The 21,209-nt window shown below is 47.1% G+C and overlaps 1 protein-coding gene and 1 pseudogene across 6 annotated transcripts in view; both read left to right on the top strand.

Moving 5' to 3' along the window:
- Positions 1–21,209, top strand: part of LOC139048163 (mitochondrial-processing peptidase subunit alpha) — a 364,881-nt gene that overhangs the window by 81,154 nt on the left and 262,518 nt on the right. For all 6 annotated transcript variants that reach the window (XM_070522712.1, XM_070522716.1, XM_070522715.1 and 3 more), the window contains exon 7: positions 14,032–14,204. In XM_070522712.1, coding sequence (XP_070378813.1) covers positions 14,032–14,204 — 173 coding nt within the window. The remainder of the gene's footprint in view (positions 1–14,031; positions 14,205–21,209) is intronic.
- On the top strand, positions 15,205–17,412 carry LOC139047471 (ATP-dependent RNA helicase me31b-like; annotated as a pseudogene).

Raw genomic sequence — 21,209 nt, 5'->3', positions numbered from 1 at the left:
TCTCGCGTTTGAATTAACGGACTTTATTATACATAGACTTCTGTGGAGCTTGGCCGGACCAAATCGTACAGTTCGAATTATCCATAAATTCGAATTATTGAAGTTCGAATTAACGAGCTTTCACTGTACAATGCACTGTGAATGTTTTTTATAAGTCTTATGCATTTGTGTAACATGTGGACAAGTTAACGATGATTTGAACTGGTGCTTCTTTTATGAGGCAGCTGGGAAAGAAAGCTGCGCTCCCAGCTGAATGAGCAAGTTGTACAGCCTGTAGTTATACATTTTAGGGCTCGCTTGTATGCCCTATTCATAAATCTGTGTTGATTAATGGTGAACACCATGCGTGTAACATTAAAATATATTTCAAAGATGAACCACGTCTGGTTACCGGTATGGTAATGCGGCACGCTAACAAACGAGCTGCTTGCTTTCATGAAACTTCTTGACCAGAAATATCCAGTGGCAACTGTAATGATCCCTCAAATTTGTACTGTGGGTACTCTGTATTCTGCACAACCATGCCGTGCAAAATCAAGTTTTTGTGACTACAAAACGCAAACCGAGGATGTAAAGTTTTAGTTTTAGACTACCTAAAAAGTAAAGAGTCGGAGTATATGCGAACAGCAGCAATTGCTTGCAATGATGTTTGTGATGTGACTTGCGCAGATCGAGTCTATTAAGAAACCATTGTTTGGCATACAATATATCGATCACCATTTTACATTTATTATATGCGACAGCCTTAATAATCAAGCTTGTGCAAAATATTGGTCGGTGATGCTGATCGAAAAGCCACTGAACACTTTTTCCCCTTTATTCTTTTCATAAATGTCAGAATTTTTTTCTTTCTGCTCACCAAGTTATGTGCAATACTGGCAGCAAACATACAATGACCAACCAAGTAACTTCGCATTTATTCTCTAGTTTCATGCTGTTCCACCTGAATGCCACCAAGAAATAAAAAATAACTGAGGGCATTACGAGAACGGTGTTCACTTGTTTATGGTTGTCACAGTCAGTATATTTTGGTCACTGTGCACTAATATGTCTAATTAGGTCATTTTATAAACTCGCCTAATAGAAGAGATGTCAATGAAAATGTTGTGGAGGATGTTGAAACATGAGTGATAACTGAATTTAAAGCAACCTAGGATTGGCATTATCCAATAGCTTGTCTAATAAGTGAGGTAAGTAATGTTAGCTAATTACTTAAATATTAGTTGCTTGTGCACACAAAAAAACAAACTCTTGACAAGCAATAACAAAGGCCTATCAACGTTCAGTGGGCTGCTGTTTCGTAAATCCCCCCTTTTTTTTTTCTTGGCCACATTTAGTTGGCATGTCCAATATGTAATTTAACAGGGTTCTCCAAGGAACACGTGTAGGTTTTCTTGGTCAGATATATGACATTTTTTTCCTTTAGTGAACTTTCCTCCACCTTGCATGTTTCTGTAGAACTAATTACCCGTAACCCAATAGTGTTTTACAAAGTCAAATAACACCTTTTTTTTTTATTTGCCTGTACATATTTCACTCATGTTTATCCTTACCTAACATGCTTCAAAACAGGTATCTTCTGTTCCACAACGAATATTTAAAAATGTAATATTCATTGTATATAATACAATGTAGTATTTATGGATTATTGTAATAAAATTTCTTGCTGAAACAGTAATGGTTATGACTTTATTAGCGAAGCCACTAGCTTCGTGGCACACTGCTTTACACGGCAATACAATACTACGGAACTCGCGCACAGAGGGAAGGCACCGTCGGCACTTATCATCGCATAGTCCCGGAATGTCCTTGCTGCCTGCCGTCCACGCTCGGCACACAGGGTTGCAGACACAACACTCCCCCCCCTAGCCAATGTGGTTCTCCAGGTAGCGTGGCTGTTGTTTGATGTGCTGAAAACGGCCAGGTTGTTCTTATGGCTCGAATGCCTCGGATAGTTCCACCGGGTGTGAGATAGGTGATGATATGGGCGACTCGGCCACTGGTTTCTCCGGGATGTCAGCGCGTTCACTTGGCACAGTTTGCTCCCCGGAATGTTCACGAGGCTCCGGAAGCAACAGCTGCTGGCCAACGGTCTTATTTTGCAACACAATTAGAGGTTGACAGGATACTCATTCCACTCTCTGCTCCTTAACTGATCAACATGATACTTCCAAAGATGACCGTCTTTGGTACGAACCATGTATGACAGAAGTCCTGTAATGTTGCATACAATGCCAGGCAGCCACTTGGGACCTTCCAAGTAATTTTGGATGAACACGGGCTGTTGATACTCCAAAGTACCACACCTTCTGGCTGCCTTGCTGTGCCAGTTTCTCCTGTTTATCCTTCATCTCCCCCAGCAGATCTGGGCGCATTTTATCCAGTGCAGTGTGGAGTCTTCTGCCCATCAGCATTTCAGGACTATCGCTTGTTGTTGAGTGTCGAAGAACATGTTGGCTTACAAGAAAACGAGCCAGTTTTGTGGTCGTGTCTCCACCACTCATGCGTCTCAGAACCTGCTTGGTCTCTTGCACCATGTGTTCAACCTGTCCTGAAGATGGGTGGTAACGTGCCACACTGACATGATGGATCTGGTTGTCTCGCATGAACACTTCAAACTCCTCTGAACAAAATGCTGTTCCATTGTCTGAATCCACAGTGTCTGGGATGCCATGCACTGCAAACAAAGCACGCAACTTGCGGCACACAGTTGCTGATGACATGGATTTCAGAGGAAGTACTTTCAACCATTTGGAGTGCGCGTCGACCATCAGGAGGAACAGTTCATCGGAATGGTCCTGCAAAGTCTATTAGGGTCCTCCCAGGGACATGACCTTGCACATTCTGGCCTTGTCTTTTGAGAGCACTGAAAAGTTCGCACCTTTCGCTCAATGTCCGCATCGATTCCTGGCTACCAGACCGGGCTTCTTGCCAAGGCTTTCATGTGCACAATACCAGGATGTGTGCTGTGCAGCAACTCTAAAACATGACTTTTTGCTTGGTTTGGAATAATCGCCCTGCTGCCCCGCAGAGGACAGCCACGCTACCCTGAAAGCTCATGCTGCCGATGAATAAATGGCTTAAATTCCTCTTGTAGTTTGCCATGAGGCCAACCATTCACAACCCAATGTTGAACTCTAGCCAAGGTTGAGTCACTTTGATTGCACCGAGCTGTGAACATCCCAAGCAGTTTCAGGCCCTGTCTCCAGCATTCGCACTTTGCCCAATTTTTTTTCAGTTAAGCTTGTCTCTGTTGCTCCAGGCAGTTGACTAAGGGCATCTGCATTTCCGAGGCCTTGCACGGGCCTGTACTCCAATTCCTAGTCATATGCAGACAGCATTAGCAACCATCGTAACATCTTTCATGAAAAAACTTCTGGCACTGGCTTTGCATGGTGCTACAATCCCAGTAGAGGCTTATGATCAGTCACTACGCAGAAATAGTGGCCGTAGATAAACTCGTGGAACTTCTTAATGCTAAAGCCTATGGTCAAGGCATTTCGGTCCGTCTGTGCATAGTTCCTCTCTGCTGCCGTCATTGTTCGGGAGCCATAGGCTATTGGCACCTCATAGCCATTATCATCAACGTGGCCCTACACCGCTCCAAGCCCGTACGGCGAAGCATCACAGGCCAGTAGTAGTGGCTTCTGGATGCTGTAGTGGGCAAGGATGGTTGACGATTGTAGCAGCTGCTTAGCTCGATGAAAAGCCTCTGCTTCTTGCTTTGTCCGCTTCCAGCTGCCATCAAGTAACCTGTACGAGGGTGTGCGCAGTTCCACACAGGAACCTGTTGTAGAAGGCTCCCAGAAAAGCCTGCAGCTCCTTTTACAGCTTGGTGCACCATGCAGAGCCCTCACCTTGTCATCAGTTGGCTGGATGCCTGCCCCGCTGACTTTTTACCCACGAAACTCAAGTTCATCCATGCGAAAGGCGCATTTCTCTTCGTTCAGTCGCACACCTTATCCTGTATGCTCTGTAGCACTGCTTCAAGTTGCCCATTATGTTCATCTTTGCCGCCAACCAAGATGTCGTCTAGTTAGACTTGCACACTTTCAATACCTTAAAACAGCTCTTCCATGTACCACTAAAATATAGCAACAGCTGCTGTTACTCTGAACTGCAGACGCATTACTCAGAAAAGTCTGTGATCAGTTGAAAGTGTCAAAAGGTCAGCAGTTTCCTTGTCAACGACTATTTGCTGATACACTTGACTGAAATCAAGCTTGGAGAACTTGGAACAGCCCACTACCTCAGCAAACAGCTCTTCTGGTGTAGGCAAGGGATATGTTTCCCAACAGATCACAGGATTCAAAGTACTTTTGCAGTCCCTGCAAATTTGTATACTGCCATCCTTCTTGACTACAGCAACTATCAGTGTGGCCCACTGGAAATGTCGGACAGGCTCAAGAATACTTTGCCCGATAAGTCTATTCAGGGCCTCATCCACCCATGGAAGCGGAGCAAAGGCGATGGGCTGGGGCTTGAAAAATCTGCGATCAGTGTGGCCCACTGGGAATGTTGGACAGGCTCAAGAATACCTTGCCCGATAAGTTTATTCAGGGGCCGTATTCTGTAGCGGTTTGCTTTGGAACCGGTTCGGTCCGGCTGTTACGTCGGGATTACGTCACTCAGAGAAAGAGTGGAACGGGGCGGTGTGAGGAGAAACAATCAACGAGCTGCGGTCTGCCGGAAGATCACGTCATCACTTTGGTTTGTACTTGAGGGATGGTATAGCAATTGAAGGATGTTGCTGGTTTGATAAAAAACATTGGTTTGTATAGGACACTTGCAAATATAATTTTCAGTAATAAATGTGAGCTTGCAGCGCAGACGGCTACTGGGAGTTGTAATTTTATTTGTGTTGTTTTCTTATTTAGTCGCTAGGTGATGTGCCATACGTTATGCAAACAACTTGCCTCACTTTGTTTACGTTTTGGATTTGTTCGCGCGCCGAAACCGAAACGATGTCGTCGCACAAAAACAGGCGGCTGGGTCCTCATATTTCAGTGAGGCAGCGCGAAATACTCGTTTCATTTGTCGAGGAGCACCCCTACCTAGCAAAGGCGTCGTGTGTGTTGGGCCAGCAGCTGACGGCGGCTTTCTGTTGTGCCGTGGATGGGAATCTAACCCATCCTTTTTCTTTGCCCACAATCGTAATGGCCTTGGCGACAGCCGTAATGATCCGGCTGACTGAAGGCTGCGACAGTGCAATCGCTTCTTCACTCCTGACGCACTGGAAAGCTCCCGGTGGCAAAAAACCGCTGCGCGCACAGCACTTTCATCGTAGTGTTGACACCACGAAATCTTTGAGATCCGAGGTGTTCTTCCAGCTCATCGCAAAGACGTCGCACTATGTCTTTGGAGAGCCTAAAATGCCTTCGAAACTCTTCTTCGGCCATGCCGAACGCGTCGCGCCATTGCCTCTCGTCGCCAGCAGCACAACCAAAGGAGCCGCCATTGCTGTATCTGTCTCGTCTCGTCTAGGTGCCGGCTCGTCAGCTGGCGCGAGACTAGCCGGCAGCCACGGTTGCCCTAGCAACCCTCGACATCATGCTCGCCACCGCGCGCAACCCTCGAGCGAACCACTTCTCCGTGGTTCCTCTCGTAGCAGGGAACCGGTTCCTTTCCAGATGATTGGCAACCTGTGTGACGTCAACAAAATTTGTCGTCCCGCCCACCAGGGATGACGACAACGAAGCGCCGACCAATGTCGACAGCCAGACTGAACCGGTTCCAAAGCGAACCGCTACAGAATACGGCCCCAGGGCTTCATCCACCCGTGGAAGCAGAGCAAAGGGAATGGGCCGGGCCTTGAAAAATCTGCGTTGTGCGTTTGGCTGCACTTCCACCCCTACCGGCAGCCCTTGGCTCTTCCTGAGACCAGGTTGAAAAACCTTTGAGGGCTTTTTTAGCACTTTAGTGAGGGATGGGCTTTGGCTCACTTTGTCCATTCTCAGTTGATGAACCTTCAGATCAATCCAACGAGCCTTGAACCAGTCCCGGCCGAGCAAGCTCACACCTGCTCGGTTGACCATGACTAGATGTAGCCGCTCCTACCTGCCCTTGTAGTTGACTTGGACTGTCACCAAGCCTAGCACCTTCAGGTCTTGCTGGCTATACATACGAAGTTGCAACTCGCATAGCTGAAACTTATGCTTGGACACCCAAAGTGTCCGCAGAGTCCTCTTGCTGACTACGAAGCACGCAGCTCCGGAATCGACTTCCATCTCAAAAGACCATCCATTGACTTTGACAGTGATGTGAAATGCAGGCTCTTCACCTGCTATCTGGAAGACACCGTACACATTCGTTGTCCCGTCACCGCAGCGCTGACTAGCTTGCTTGCTGTCTTCCGTCCAGGGCGTTGGCGAAGAGTGCTGAGCTTTCTGCCGCCAAGCTTTTACAATGTGCCCACGCTGCTTCCAATAGTGACATTGCATGTGCCGAAAAGGACACAAGTCTGGCACATGACATCCTCCGCAGCGAAAGCACTTGCTGTCTGGCCTGGGCTTCACAGTATCTTGCTTCGCCACCATTGCCTTCTGAATGCAGCATAGTTCTGCTGTTGTCACCCCATCAATATTCTCGATCTCTCAGTGGGCATGTTCTGCTTATAATGCTTTTTGCTGGGCCACTTCAAAGGTTGACTCGGGCTCAGAAAGGAGCCGTCGCTGCAAGGCATCATACCGGAGGTCACAGATCAACCTGTCATGAGCATATCTTCCAAGGTAGTCGCAAAGTTACAGTGCTCTGATAGTGACAAAGCTCTGTGCTATAATCAGCGATGCTCTCGCCTGGCTGCTGGTCACGCTTGCCAAATCAAAACCTTTGCACACTGATGGATGGCGTGTGGTTGACATGCACTGACAGCTTCTTGATGATGTCAGCTTAGCTCGTGCACAACGGCAGAGCTGGTGAGCACAGTGAACGAATGACTGTGCACGTCATTGGCCCACATACTGTGCACAACACGGCACATTTCTTTTCTTCTATAGTTATGTGATTTGCTTTGAAGTAAAATTTGAGCCTTTTGACGTACAGAGCAGTCCACTTTCAACGACAACACCAGGACATGTGGCGTCTGCTCCTCACCACAACTGGCCAGTGGCTGCAGTGAGCTTCGTGCAGGCACAGAGAGCGGTGATCTCTCGTTGTCTGCTACCATCTGCAGCCGCAGTGAGCGTTGTGGGTGGTGCTCTTTCGTTGCCTGCTACCATCTGCCGCCGTGCTTCGCATCGTCACGAAAAAAGCAGCTCGCCTAGTTCGTGCATGAAAGCAGGCACTTTCCTTCCAGCTGGAAGGAAAGTGATGGGATTGATCTACAATGAGATAAATGTCACAATGACACTAACACCTTTTCTTCACCTTATCGATACATAAAGAATTGCCCACTTCAGCAAAAGTTTAGTATACACGTCGACTTCTGCTATTCCACGATGGCTTGAGGGCCATACGATGAAAGCCAACATATTGTTGAACTGTGGCTAGGGAAGTACAGTTGGTGCGCTGTTTCAGGATTAATGAAGAGGCCACTCAAAGCAGTTAATAGAATTGTTCATGCTTATAAGAGCAACTGATGCATAAAGGACACTCCTAGGAAGCCACGGCGTTGGGCTACGAGCCATGTGGGAGACCTTGCCATTGTAGCTGCTGTGGCCTACAGACCTCGGGCTACTGTTCAAGGCACCAAACGAGACCTTGGACTGAATTCTTCAAAGACAACTGTGAATTGCTGCTTGTATAAGGCAGGGTTAAAAAGCGGAACATCTGCACAGAAGATCCCCCTTCACACTGCTTACAGGAACAAGCGGCTTAAGTTTGCAGAGTGTCACGCAGGCTGGATGGCGCAGGATTAGAAGAGGGTCGTCTTTACAAACAAGTCTGCTTTTACCACCTGTTGGGACCAGAAGACACGCATTTGGCGCCCTGACTGCACTTGGTAATATACACCTTTACTATAATGTTGCTCCTTGCACAATTTTTCATTTCCATTATTGATAGCTGGAAACTTGTCTCTCTGGTTCTGAAAATTCCTGGAAGTGTTTGTAAAAGGGGATGATGATCCATAAAACAATATACAGTATTATTTATGGAATCCGACCTCTCCTATCACACGGAGCCTATCACGGTTGACAACAGGCAAAAACTGCTCCCATGTAATTATTTGAAGGGTAGCTTGAAAAATGTGCAGTCAATCTTTTTCTAGTTGCAATGTGTAGAAATGGTGGCTAATATATAGCAATGGTATCAGCGATGACACATAACACTACATTACATTTCAGAAGCTCCTTATGTCACAAATATAACAAACTAGGAAGAGCAGTGTCATTTCTTATGGATAGAGTTTTCCGAAGGAATCTATAGTTCCATTTTGTAAAAATCTTTGCATGTCATAAGCTGAACCCTAGATATTGCAGAGATACTGAGCGTGATGATGCAGTGTCAAGTATGCAAAAACTTCCAGTTTAATGAAAAGACCCACGACTTGCACTGCCTGATTGCACGCATTGCGGATCATACGACGTGCTTGTTGAACCTCTGTTATTTCGTAGTTCAGCTACAGTCCAGAAGACATCCAGCGGGTCACTGCAAGCGGAAGGACAGCCGTCAGCGTGTGGGGCTGCATGACAAAGGACTGCCTCGGGCCTCTCGCCAAGCTGGAAGGAAAATTCACGGCCATCAAATACTTTGACGTCATCGAACAAGTTGCACTTCCTCATGCTGCAAATGGTGCTTCCCAGCCACATGACTTCCTGTTCCCGCATTACAGCTACCCTGTACACAATGCAAAAAAACCTCTATCACTTCTGCTGTGTCACCAAGTGGAAGTTCTGAGCTGGCCACCGCAATCTGCCAGCTTGAACCCCATAGAAAATGTTTGCAGAACCATGAGGAAGGCTCTAGCAAGTTAGTGCCTGCATGGGCTCTCCGCAGACCGGCTTTGGAGCACTGTCAAGGCCGAATGGGAATGTTTGAAGCAAAATTCGTTCTTCATTGATGTCTTGTATGCAAATCTTCCTTCAAGAATGAAGGCAGTGCTGGAGGCAAGCGGCGACGTGACCAGATGTTGAGCAGTGCACGGGGATTACCCTTTTGTTTTCTTAAAGCTTGGAAAGATTAAAGTTTTTAAGAGCACCTTTGATGTCAAGTCCTAATATAGAGGTCGTAGCAATCAGTATTTTGAAGTCGTATTCTAAAATGGCTACTGTAACAACAAAGGCACCATTTGTAAATGTTCACAACTTAATGCTTTAGAACAATTTCGCCATCCTGGTAAACTTCAGCATCCACTTGTTACTGAAGTCTCTGAAACTGCAGGAGCTTAACAGGTTATAGAAACCAATACGTTTCCCCATCGAGCTTAGCGCTGTGGATTCTTTTGAATGCTCTTTAAAGGCCTATGCACTGCAGCAACTCAAATATGCATTAGTGCACATGAGCTAGCCACTATACATGGAGAAATGCTCTCTAATATAGTTGTGCCACGTAGAGAAATCTGTAAAAAATTCTGATGTTTGTCTCGTAACGTCAAACAGGAAAAATAACTGTGAGGTAATATTTTGCACCGTCCAATTCTCCTTCAGTCTTGCAATGGCTAGCTATCTGAGTGTGACCAGGCAGTCTCCAGCCAACTTTAACAATGTGTGAATGGGTTGCTTTGTGACGATCCGAAGCACGGTGGTAGAAGGTAGCAGACGATGAACGAGCACCACACACTACAGTCGCTGCGGTTGCACACAGTAGCAGATGCCAAAAGAGCACCTCCCACTGCGCTCACTGCGCCTCTGTGAAGCTCGTGGTACCTGCCAGCCGGTGGTGGCGCAGAGCAGACGCCATGCACTCCAATGTCCCCTCTAACAGTGGCCCGCTCTGTACAAAGTCAATGCCACCTCACCAGATCCTGGCATGAATTCTCTCATGGAGCCCAACGTTGTTGTTGTCGTTGCTGCCATCTCGGTGGATTTGCCTCATTGTCAGCCGTTATGGTTTTATATGCGAAGCCCCTAGCTTCGGACACACTGGGTTACACAGCAATACAACACTAATGAATTCGCGCACAGAGGCGAAGCACCATCAGCACACACTGTCGCATAGTCCTGGAATGTCCTTGTTGCCAACCATTCAAGCTCAGCACACAGGGTTGCAGACACAATAGTAATCTTCTGCCATAGAATATCCTGACTTAAAATTGACTTGCAGTAATCCAAAACTTCCTTGGGCGCTTCCATCCGGGTCTATTCCTCACATATCTATCTTTGTTTTCTACCTCTTACCTAGTTTTGTCAGGACAAAAAGACAAGAGAGAGAAAAAACGTACAAAAGGTGGCAGAAACACGCAAGAGTGGTGGCCTTGCACTACGACATGAATATTTCGATGAGGATTCGGTGTGTTTGTGGTGCAAAACATTCGGGAGCCACCGCTCCCGTCTGCAGTGGATATGCGATCTACGCAGCGCAACCACCCCACGAGGGTGTGCATTCCACAGCACACTAACAAAAATTTGGAGGACGCTAAGCTTCGCCTTTAAAAGTGGAACACGATAGCATTCAAGGATCCCTGACTGCTTCCCGGCAACTGGAGTGCATGCAACCATAATGTTTACCGGGAAACGCTGGCCGCGAACACTCTGCACAAAGGCAGGCTCTCTGGTAAAAACGCAGCCTCCTGTGTGGGCCGCGATGCAGCGGAGGCAAGTACCATCTGGAGGTATTGCAAAGAACCAGGCACGCTGCTTTGTGGCCTCCAAGATACTCTAGCGCGGGCACGCACAAATGGTGGATGCCATGGCCTGTCTATGAATGGTAGAAACGCTGGAAAAAGGGTTTCTTTGAGTTTTCGCATCACAGAATTATGTTTTCCCATAAATTCAACTTACAATCTAGCTATCGTTCCTCAGCCTATCGGCTAAGATCAAAGCAAATTACAATCCGAGGCTATGATGTCTGTAGGTTGTCTATAAACGATACATTACGATTTTTCCACATATTTTAGCTTGAGTAATTCATTTAGTTCAGTAACTGCCTTGTGCCACATGGAGGGCCTGGGCAAGGGTGGTTTGAAAATCTTTTTGCCGAAACAATGTCCGACACAGGACACCGGATTTTCTGCGGCACGGGGCCCCTTACGCTACCACATTCAAACCCAGATTGAGTAAACAAACTGATGAGAAAATATGCTTTTTGAAATTTACTACAGATGGAGCTTGCCACCTTTGTGTTATTGCACATGTCTGACTGGAGAGAGTGGAGAATGGGTACCTCAGTGACATTGTGGAACAGAAGTAAGGAAATGTGCCAGTATGTGAGTGACACTGAAAGGGTTAAAGGAGTACTCATGTGACATTTTGGTTAATCTTTTCTTGCATTAAGCTACCGACTCCGTAATCGTGGCATGAGGCCTTGATTTGTCGAACAAGCAGCAAATCATAGATCATGCCATTATTTAATGTGTGCATCAAATGGAATGTGGCTTTTTGTCATATGGAGTGTTTGTAAGGGTGCTTGTACGCGTCAAGAAAATCAGGGTGGGTAGTGCTCACGTGAAAACATTTATGTACAAGGAAGTTTAGTGGTTTGCCTTGTGATTAACGAGAGGAAGGAAGGGCTTGTGTGCGTTGGGAGAGAAGCGACTAATGTGGAGTGGAAAAGGGGGCCACATGTGTGGCTTGCAACCATAGGCTGCTCATGCTGCAACACTGCACTACATCATGCAAGCATCAACAAGTCCAGCGTTAACGTCCTCCTGTAGAACAATGCAGGCCACCTTGAGGTGTAGACAGGAAGCTTGGAGGGAAATTAACCCTTTGAGGGTCGAATTATTTTGAAAAAAAACTTTCCCAGGTGGTCAAATTACTTTATTGTGGATCTTGAATGTATAAAATGTATAAAGTCTGGAATAAATAGTAAAAAAAAATTAGGAACAGTATTTTGGTCTTAATGAGAGCAGCATTCCGGGCAAGTTGGTAATCCATTGCTTAAATGATATTGCGCGACATAAAAACGACACGGACGTGAAAGGTGTGTCGTCTTCTTTCACGTCCGTGTTGTTTTTATGTCGCGCAATATCATTTAAGTATTTTGGTGTCACTATCACTCAGAACTGCAAAATGTTCAATAGTATTTCAGAGTGTGGTACTCCTTGAAAAACGGGTCTATGCACAGCGCCTTATCGCACTCTGCACACCTAAAATGCGTGTCTGTTCTCCTCTTGGAGCGACAAGTTGTGTTGGCACATACATGACATCTTCTCTGCGTGCGGCTGCCTTGGGCAGAGGTCTGAGGCACCCTCTTGCCTAAGCCGCATAGAGCAAGAATACCTCGTGAGTGGCAGTGATAAACAAGCTAAGAGCAGCTCCAATCAAGATTGAAATGAACTTCCGCCGCCCCTGCAAGAGAGTGCCGACAAAGAGAAAAATCACGTTTCACGCGCCTCCGTTGCAATCACGCAGTGAAACCAAAACCGCGAAAGTGCGTTGCCGCTAAGAGCGAGAATATGTCACAAGCGGCGGTGATAAACAAGCTAAGAGTAGCGCCAATGAAGATAGAAATCAAGTTCCGCAACCCCTTCAAGAGATTGCCAACAAAGAGAAAGATCACGTTTCGCGCGCCTCCGTTGCGATCATGCGGCGAAACCGAAACTGCAAAAGGGGTGTTGCTGCAGTTTGCGTGACCCGCTGAAGCTAGAAATCAGTTTTGTTTATCTCTGCAACAAGGTAGCACAAATTTAAAACGCTTCTTGTAAGTTCTAAGAGGTGGCAGCATCTCCCACTGAGAACGCGTTGTCATTATGGCACGAAATTTCAAACGAACGGTCGAAACCGTACCCATACGGCAAAGACCTTGCGGTACAGAAAACCGCCGCCGTACATGTACGGCAAAAAGCTTCAAAGGGTTAAGCTGCCTGTTTTGCTATGTGCCTAAGGTAAGCTACACTCTCACAAAGTCATCCAAACATCTTGTTGGACAAAGGTGCTGTAATGCTTTTTAGAATAGCTCAGGCGGGCTGGTTTCTTTAGGAAACTGCTGGGGTCAATGGCAGAACAAGCTGCTTTTGGCACATGCGATCTCAGAATCTAAATAATTTTTTCCCCAAGGAGTTGCAAGTCAGCCAAGGGTAAGGCTGGTTGCATACATTCCAGTTATTCTCACTGCCTTAAGCATAGGGCAACTAAGCACAGAATGCGTTTTTTTTTTTCTCTTTGTGAGAAATCGGCAAGATGAGTGAATGTAAAAACAGTGACACAGTCACAAAGACCCATGCAGCATGACTTGTGCCATGCAGGGTAAGCTTTTTGTACAAGATACAGCTATCCTGCAGGAAATGCTACGCCTTGAAACCAAGCGGTGTTTGAAGAAATATGAATGCATGCTGTTCATTGCACCTTGGCAGCATTGCCTTGGAGAGTATGAGCTACAAAATGAACATTGGTGCACACAGGGTTGGCTGCCATGGGAAGCAGATGAAACAACACTGCACGCCAATTGTGGTCAAATTAGCACCTCGATTCTCTGCCAAAACTTGCATAGTATATCACAGGATTATAGAAATTAGTTTACATAATTTCAAATTTGAAATAGACCTGTGTCGAATTGTCACTATGGAAATGCTTTGGCAATGCATTATACAGCTAGGATGCTGTATGCAGCAACTGTGGCATTCATCCACACGGAGATCATGTTTATAGAGTTTCAGTCCTTTGTTTGCAAGAGTACAGTACATGAGCTTGCAGTCACAAAAAAAACAAGAAAACAAACCATGTTCTGTGCAAGTGCAACATTGAATTCACAACAGTTTGGCCTGGGAAGGTCAAGCACTGTCTGTATCGAATGATGTCTCCTTACTTGGATTACCTTTCTGTGGCCTAGACTGTCATTCTAACTAGTGCAACACGTTTTGTGCTCTCATAACATGACCTCTTTGGAGCAGCCCCTTTGTCAGTCCACTGCCATGCACTACGGTCCGAGCTCTCACTGCTTTCTTGATCTCATCCAGACTTGCGCCTTGTTCATTGGGACTGGTGGTGTGTGCAGGCCGCCTATGGCAACAACACGTTGGGCTTGCCCAAGCTGTGCCCACGGGAGAATGTGGCCGTGGTTGGGCGCCAGGTGCTGTACACCTACCTGAGCCACCACTTCACTCCGTCACGCATGGTGGTGGCTGGTGTTGGGGTCGACCACACTGCATTGGTGGAAGCAGTGCACAGGTGAGACCATGTGTGAGGAAAAAAAAAATTAAATTATGGGGTTTTATGTGCCAAAACCACTTTCTGATTATGAGGCACGCCATAGTGGAGGACTCCGCAAATTTTGACCACCTGGGGTTCTTTAACGTGCACCCAAATCTAAGTACATGGGTGTTTTTGCATTTTTCTCCCGTTGAAATGCAGCCGCCGTGGCCGGGATTCGATCCCGCGACTTCGTGCTCAGCAGCCCAACACTATAGCCACTAAGCAACCATGGCAGGTGAGACCATGTGTGATCACATGTTGTACTTTAACCAAAAGAGTGAGCCGTGTTTGAAGTGACCAGACATCAGCACTCCTGATGCCATCAATGAAAAAGCCAGCTTTATTGTCTTGGGGCATTGGTTTTCTTGCCTCCCAAATCACACGGTAAGAAGAAGGGAAAGCGGGGAAGGGAAAGTGATAGCCACCAGATACTCTGTGATAGCTGCTGCGTGCTGCGTGCGCGCTGACATCAGGACAGTGATAGTGCAGGTGGAATTTGCTACTCCCAAAGTAGTAATTTTTCACAGCATGTGTCACCAGCATGCTACAGTGGGACCTCAGTGTAATAAACACGTATATAACCAAAACAGAGGGAAGGCGGGAGATGGAAATTCAAGACAATGAACAAAACGAGAACAAGGTGAAAGCGTGCCTTTTTCAAGGCAACACATGCTTTCCTCGGCACAGTATATATAGGTAGGGTTCTTCTAAAGGAGAGAGAGGGTAAAACGGGTGGGTGCGGCAATGAGTGAAGGTGTGTTAGCTGCGAGGGTGTAGAATTGAGAATAAAGGAGTGCTGTGCACAAGGCCGGTGACCCATAAATTTGCGCCTTGCTTACTGGGGCTGGTGCTGCGTGCAGGCTGCCTATGGCAACAACATGGGCTTGCCCAAGCTGTGCCCCCGGGACACAAATATAACAAATTAAATTTTAATGTTTTCTTTCTGGGTTCAGACGTCAGTCGATGTGTGTGCCGAGAATAAATCGTGCATCGGGAAGTGCGCCTGCTGAAAGGACAGTGAATGCTGCCCGTTTGAGTCTACAGTACATGCGCTTCAATAACGGCCTTCTACCATAGTTGCGGCGCACTGGAGGAGTCCACAATGTCCACAGTAGCAGAAAACTCTGGGAACCATTCCACTGAGAAGACTGTAAACCACACCAACAACATTAGGGATGTCGATGAAGGTTGCTAGAAATCGAAGCTTGTCATACCTCCCCATGATCTAAGGAAGAGAACATCTGATGTCACAGACACCAAGGACAACAAATTTGAGGACTTCTGCCTAAAGCGGGAGCTGCTTATGGGTATCCTTGAGAAGGGGTGGGAAAAGCCCTCTCCCATCCAGGAAGCCAGCATCCCCATTGCACTCCTAGGGCGCGACATCCTGGTTCGGGCCAAGAACGGCACTGGCAAGACGGGTGCATACATCATCCCCATGCTCTAGCGGATAGACGTCACAAAGGATCACATCCAAGCTACGGCCATTGTCCCCACTCGCGAGTTGGCCCTCCAAACCAGTCAAATCTGCATCGAGCTGTCCAAGCACCTGGAGGCCCGGGTCATGGTTACAACTGGTGGCACCAACCTGAAGGATGACATCATGCGCATCTATGAAAACGTTCACGTGATCATTGCGACACCTGGCCACATTTTGGATCTCATGGAAGAAAGAGTAGCGCAGATGGACAACTGCAACATGCTCATTTTGGATGAGACAGACAAGCTTCTCTCCTAGGGCTTCAAGGGCTTGCTGGACAAGGTAATCAGCTACCTGCCCCCTGACAGGCAGATTCTTCTCTGCTCTGCCACATTCCCACTTACGGTGGAGCAGTTTATGAAGAAGCACTTGCACAGCCTGTATGAGATTAACCTGATGGACGAGCTGACCCTGAAAGGTGTGACCCAGTACTACGCTTTCGTTCAGGAAAGGCAGAAGGTTCACTGCCTCAACACTCTCTTCTCTAAGCTGCAAATCAACCAGTCAATCATCTTCTGCAACTCCACTCAGTGGGTGGAGCTTTTGGCCAAGAAGATAATGGAGCTTAGCTACTCGTGCTACTACATCCATGCCAAGATGTCCCAGCAACATCGTAACCGTGTGTTCCACGACTTTCGCGCTGGTCTCGGCAGGAACCTTGTCTGCTCTGACCTCTTCATGAGAGGTATAGACATCCAGGCTGTGAATGTGGTGATCAACTTCGACTTCCCAAAGATGGCAGAGATATATCTGCACCGCATCGGCAGATCCGGGTGCTTCGGCCACCTTGGCACAGCCATCAACCTGATCACCTATGTTGACCGCTTCTCGCTGCACCGCATAGAGCAGGAACTGGGGACGGAAATCAAGCCTATTTCCAAGGTCATTGACAAGAACCTCTATGTGCCAGAGCAGAAGATGCAGAAGGAAATGCTTTCTTCGAGTATAGTCCTCCAGATGTTCGATCCGTCATTGCCAGTCATTGTGTCGACCGACACGTCCACCTGTGGGCTGGGAGCAGTCCTGCAGCAACAAAGTGGCCACGAGCACCGCACAGTCACTTTCGCATCTCGTACACTGTCGCCTGCAGAGAGAAAATATTCCGTCGGTGAACGAGAAGCTCTTGCGTGCATTTGGGCGTGTTAGCGATGGCACACGTACCTGTGAGGTTGCCATTTCACAATTCGAACAGACCACCAGGCACTGGTGTCCTTGCTGTCGTCACAAGGACATGGAAGACGCCCACTTCGAATCGCACGCTGGAGTGCACGATTGCTTTGCTACAATTTTACTGTTGAATACCGCAAGGGGTCCACAAACACTGTAGCAGATGCACTTTCTCGGTTACCAGCACCTACCTCGGAGGCAGAGATTGCTAAGGAGGAAGAAATTGTCTCGTTCATTGAGCTAGCCTGCATGACTAAGGAGAAGTTCAGGCAGGTCGCCCTCGACGACAGTTGCCTGGAAACCATCAAGTCATTCATGCTGAGTTCTTGGCCGCCAAAGAAGTCTATACGAGAAAAGGCGAAACCATTCTACGCCATTCGGGAAGAACTTTCTGCTGTCGATAACCTGCTACTGCGTGGAGAGCGCCTCGTTGTTCCATCCTCCCTCACGGCTCAGATCATCGGCGCTGCGCATGAGACACATCCGGGTATCACGCGCACGAAGGCGCGACTGCGTGAGCGGTTCTGGTGGCCATGAATGGATAAGCAAGTGGAAATGGCAGTAAAAAACTGCCATATCTGCCTGGAGGCAGATAAGTCCGCCAAAACATCACCAGCGCTGTTGCAACCTGTTGAATGGCCTGAGCGACCGTGGCAAAAGCTTGGCCTAGACATTGTTGGTCCTTTGGAGCATGCAGCTTACAACAGCAGATTTGCTGCAACACTTATTGACTACCATTCTAAATGGCCAGAGGTGTATTTTTGCAGCGAAGTGTCCACGAGCACCATGAAAGACTTTTTAACAAGTGTTTTTGCCCGTGAAGGTTACTCGGAAGAGATCGTTTGTGACAATGGACCTCAGTTCACTTCGCGTGAGTTCATAACTTTCCTGCAAAACAGAGGCATCAGTCTTTCACATTCTTCAGTATACTATCCCCAAGCCAATGGGCAAATAGAACGTTTCAATCGCACATTGAAAAACTTCATTCAAGTCTCACACCTCAAAAGATGACCACTCTGCCAAGCTGTCACAGAATACCTTGCCATTTACCGCTGTACTACGCACGCCACCACAGGGGTCGCCCCAGCAGTTCTGCTGCATGGTAGAATGCCCCGAACCAGGCTGGATGTCGTGGGTTTCTCAGCACCAGCATTTGCGGAAGATCCAGCCCAGGAGTTGGCGCGTTTCGTCAAAGGGTTCGGCGTCAGCAGCAAAGCAGCAAGCACTACACGGACAAAAGGAGAGCCGCCAAGAAGACGAAGACAGCGGTAGGCGGCTTTGTCGTATCAAAAAAACGTCCATTCGTTTCAAGGCTGCGCCTTTTCTTCACCAACTGAGGTGATCTAGAGGAGGGAACCAGCCTCTTTCCGACTTGGAGACTGCCGTACGTGGAATGCCTCCAAGCTTTCTAGGGTTCCGGAGAGAGGCACCTGGGAACCAGACCCACCTGCCACGCCACAGCCGAGGTCTCCTGATGCGCTGCAACCTGCCACGCCGCTGCCGCGGTCTCCTGAGGCGCTGCAACCTGCCACGCCGCAGCTGCGGTCTCCTGAGGCACTGCAGCCTGCCACGCCGCAGCCGCTGTCTCCCTAATGAGCTGCAGCCTGCCGTGCTACAGCCTCCTTCTCCCAGGACGCAGGCACTGTCTCCTGGCATACCGCAGCAGCAGTCAACGAGCCCGTCGCCAGTGCGACGTCCAACGCGGCTGACCCGAGAGCACCGGCCACCAGCCTGGCTCCAAGACTGTCAGACCAATTAGTTGGCAGTCTGACATTGTGTACCTAGTTTGTAAATATGTGTAAATAAGTACAGTGTGCATGCTTTGGGGTTTTCCTTACTAATACTTACTAACAACTAACCACTAAAAGGAAAGGAGGGAGTATGTTATATTCAGTTTCGTTATTCATTTCAGTTCTTTATTGCCTAGGGGGCGCTTCTGTTCTTCATTGTATATATTGGTTGTATATGTTAACGGCTTTTTACTTCAGCACGGCTGGAGTCTGACTTCCACCTTCGGTCAATACCACAGTTGCCATTTTGAATGCTAGGAAAGTATATTTAAGCTGAATTCAACTTCGTTGTGACAAAGTTTCATGGTACTAACATATTTTGAGCTTTTAATCTTGTGCTAGTTCATAGCAAGTTGGAGTTCATAGCTAGATTATAAAAAGCTTCATAGCTTTTTGCTATTCTGCATTGCAAGCCTCCTAAAGACAATGGTTTTCTGAAACATGGGCGTGCAAGAGAACCTGCAGGAGTGGTCTGTGATAAGTCTTTAGATTTGTTTATGGTTCATGCTTTTTGGAGAAGTTGCGTGATCATAGCTAATATTACAAAGGGGATAAAAATCGCGCAATGGACAGTATGAAAGCAGAGACGACGTATACAGCGCTGGCTAACAAACACTCTTTATTGTATTTTGACTTGCAATGTATAGCAACTCCTATGCAAAAAAACAAAAAAGTATATTATCATCGTCATCATCAGCCTAATTATGCCCACTGCAGGGCAAAGGCCTCTCCCATATTTCTCCAACTACCCCGGTCATGTACTAATTGTGGCCATGTTGCCCCTGCAAACTTCTTAGCCTCATCCGCCCATCTAACTTTCTGCCGCCCCCTGCTACGCTTCCCTTCCCTTGGAATCCAGTCCGTAACACTTAATGACCATCGGTTATCTTCCCTCCTCATTACATATCCTGCCCATGCCCATTTCTTTTTCTTGATTTCAACTAAGATATCATTTACTCGCGTTTGTTCCCTCACCCAATCTGCTCCTTTCTTATCCCTTAACGTTACACTTACCATTCTTCTTTCCATAGCTCGTTGCGTCGTCCTCAATTTGAGTAGAACTTTTTTCGTAAGCCTCCAGGTTTCTGCCCCGTAGGTGAGTACTGGTAAGACACAGCTATTATATACTTTTCTCTTGAGGAATAATGGCAACCTGCTGTTCATGATCTGGGAATGCCTGCCAAATGCACCCCAGCCCATTCTTATTCTTCCGATTATTTCCGTCTCATGATCCGGATGCGCCGTCACTACCTGCCCTAAGTAGGTGTATTCCCTTACGACTTCCAGTGCCTTGCTGACTATTGTAAATTGCTGTCTTCTTCCGAGACTGTTAAACATTACTTTAGTTTTCTGCAGATAAATTTTTAGACCCACCCTTCTGCTTTTGCCTCTCCAGGTCAGTGAGCATGCATTGCAGTTGGTCCCCTGAGTTACTAAGCAAGACAATATCATCAGCGAATCTCAAGTTACTAAGGTATTCTCCATAAACTCTTATCCCTAATTCTTCCCAATCCAGGTCTCTGAATACCTCCTGGAAACACGCTGTGAATAGCATTGGAGAGATCGTATCTCCCTGCCTGACGCCTTTCTTTATTGGGATTTTGTTGCTTTCCTAATGGAGGGCTATGGTGGCTGTGGAGCCGCTATAGATATCTTTCAGTATTTTTACATACGTCTCATCTACACCCTGGTTCCGTAATGCCTCCATGACTGCTAAGGTTTCGACAGAATCAAACGCTTTCTCGTAATCAATGAAAGCTATATATAAGGGTTGGTTATATTCCATGCATTTCTCTATCACCTGATTGATAGTGTGAAAATGGTATACTGTTGAGTAGCCTTTACGAAATCCTGCCTGATCCTTTGGTTGACGGAAGCCTTAGGGGTTCCTGATTCTATTCGCAATTACCTTAGTAAGTGCTTTGTAGGCGACAAGCACTAAGCTGATCGGTCTATAATTTTTCACGTCTTTGGCATCCCCTTTCTTATGGATTAGGATTATGTTAGCGTTCTTCCAAGATTCCGGTACGCTCGAGGTGATGAGGCATTGCGTATACAGGGTGGCCAGTTTCTCTAAAACAATCTGACCACCATCCTTCAACAAATCTGCTGTTACCTGATCCTCCCCAGCTGCCTTCCCCCTTTGCATAGCTCCTAAGGCTTTCTTTACTTCTTCTGGTGTTACCTGTGGGATTTCGAATTCCTCTAGGCTATTCTCTCTTGTACTATCGTCGTGGGTGCCACTGGTACTGTATAAATCTCTAGAACTCCTCAGCCACTTGAACTATCTCATCCATATTAGTAACGATATTGCCGGCTTTGTCTCTTAACGCACACATCTGATTCTTGCCTATTCCTAGTTTCTTCTTCACTGTTTTTAGGCTTCCTCCGTTCCTGAGAGCCTTGGCATTGAAGTCGCCCATCATTATAGGGTATTTTGTTTTTACCTTTTCCATCGCCGATTCCGTGTCTTCATAGAAGCTTTTGACTTCCTCGCCATCGTGACTGGATGTAGGGGCGAACACCTGTACAATTTTGTACCTC

This window comes from Dermacentor albipictus, chromosome 7 (genome assembly GCF_038994185.2).
Source record: "Dermacentor albipictus isolate Rhodes 1998 colony chromosome 7, USDA_Dalb.pri_finalv2, whole genome shotgun sequence".
Lineage (NCBI taxonomy): Eukaryota > Metazoa > Arthropoda > Arachnida > Ixodida > Ixodidae > Dermacentor > Dermacentor albipictus.
This window is presented reverse-complemented; position numbering and strand designations above follow the sequence as displayed.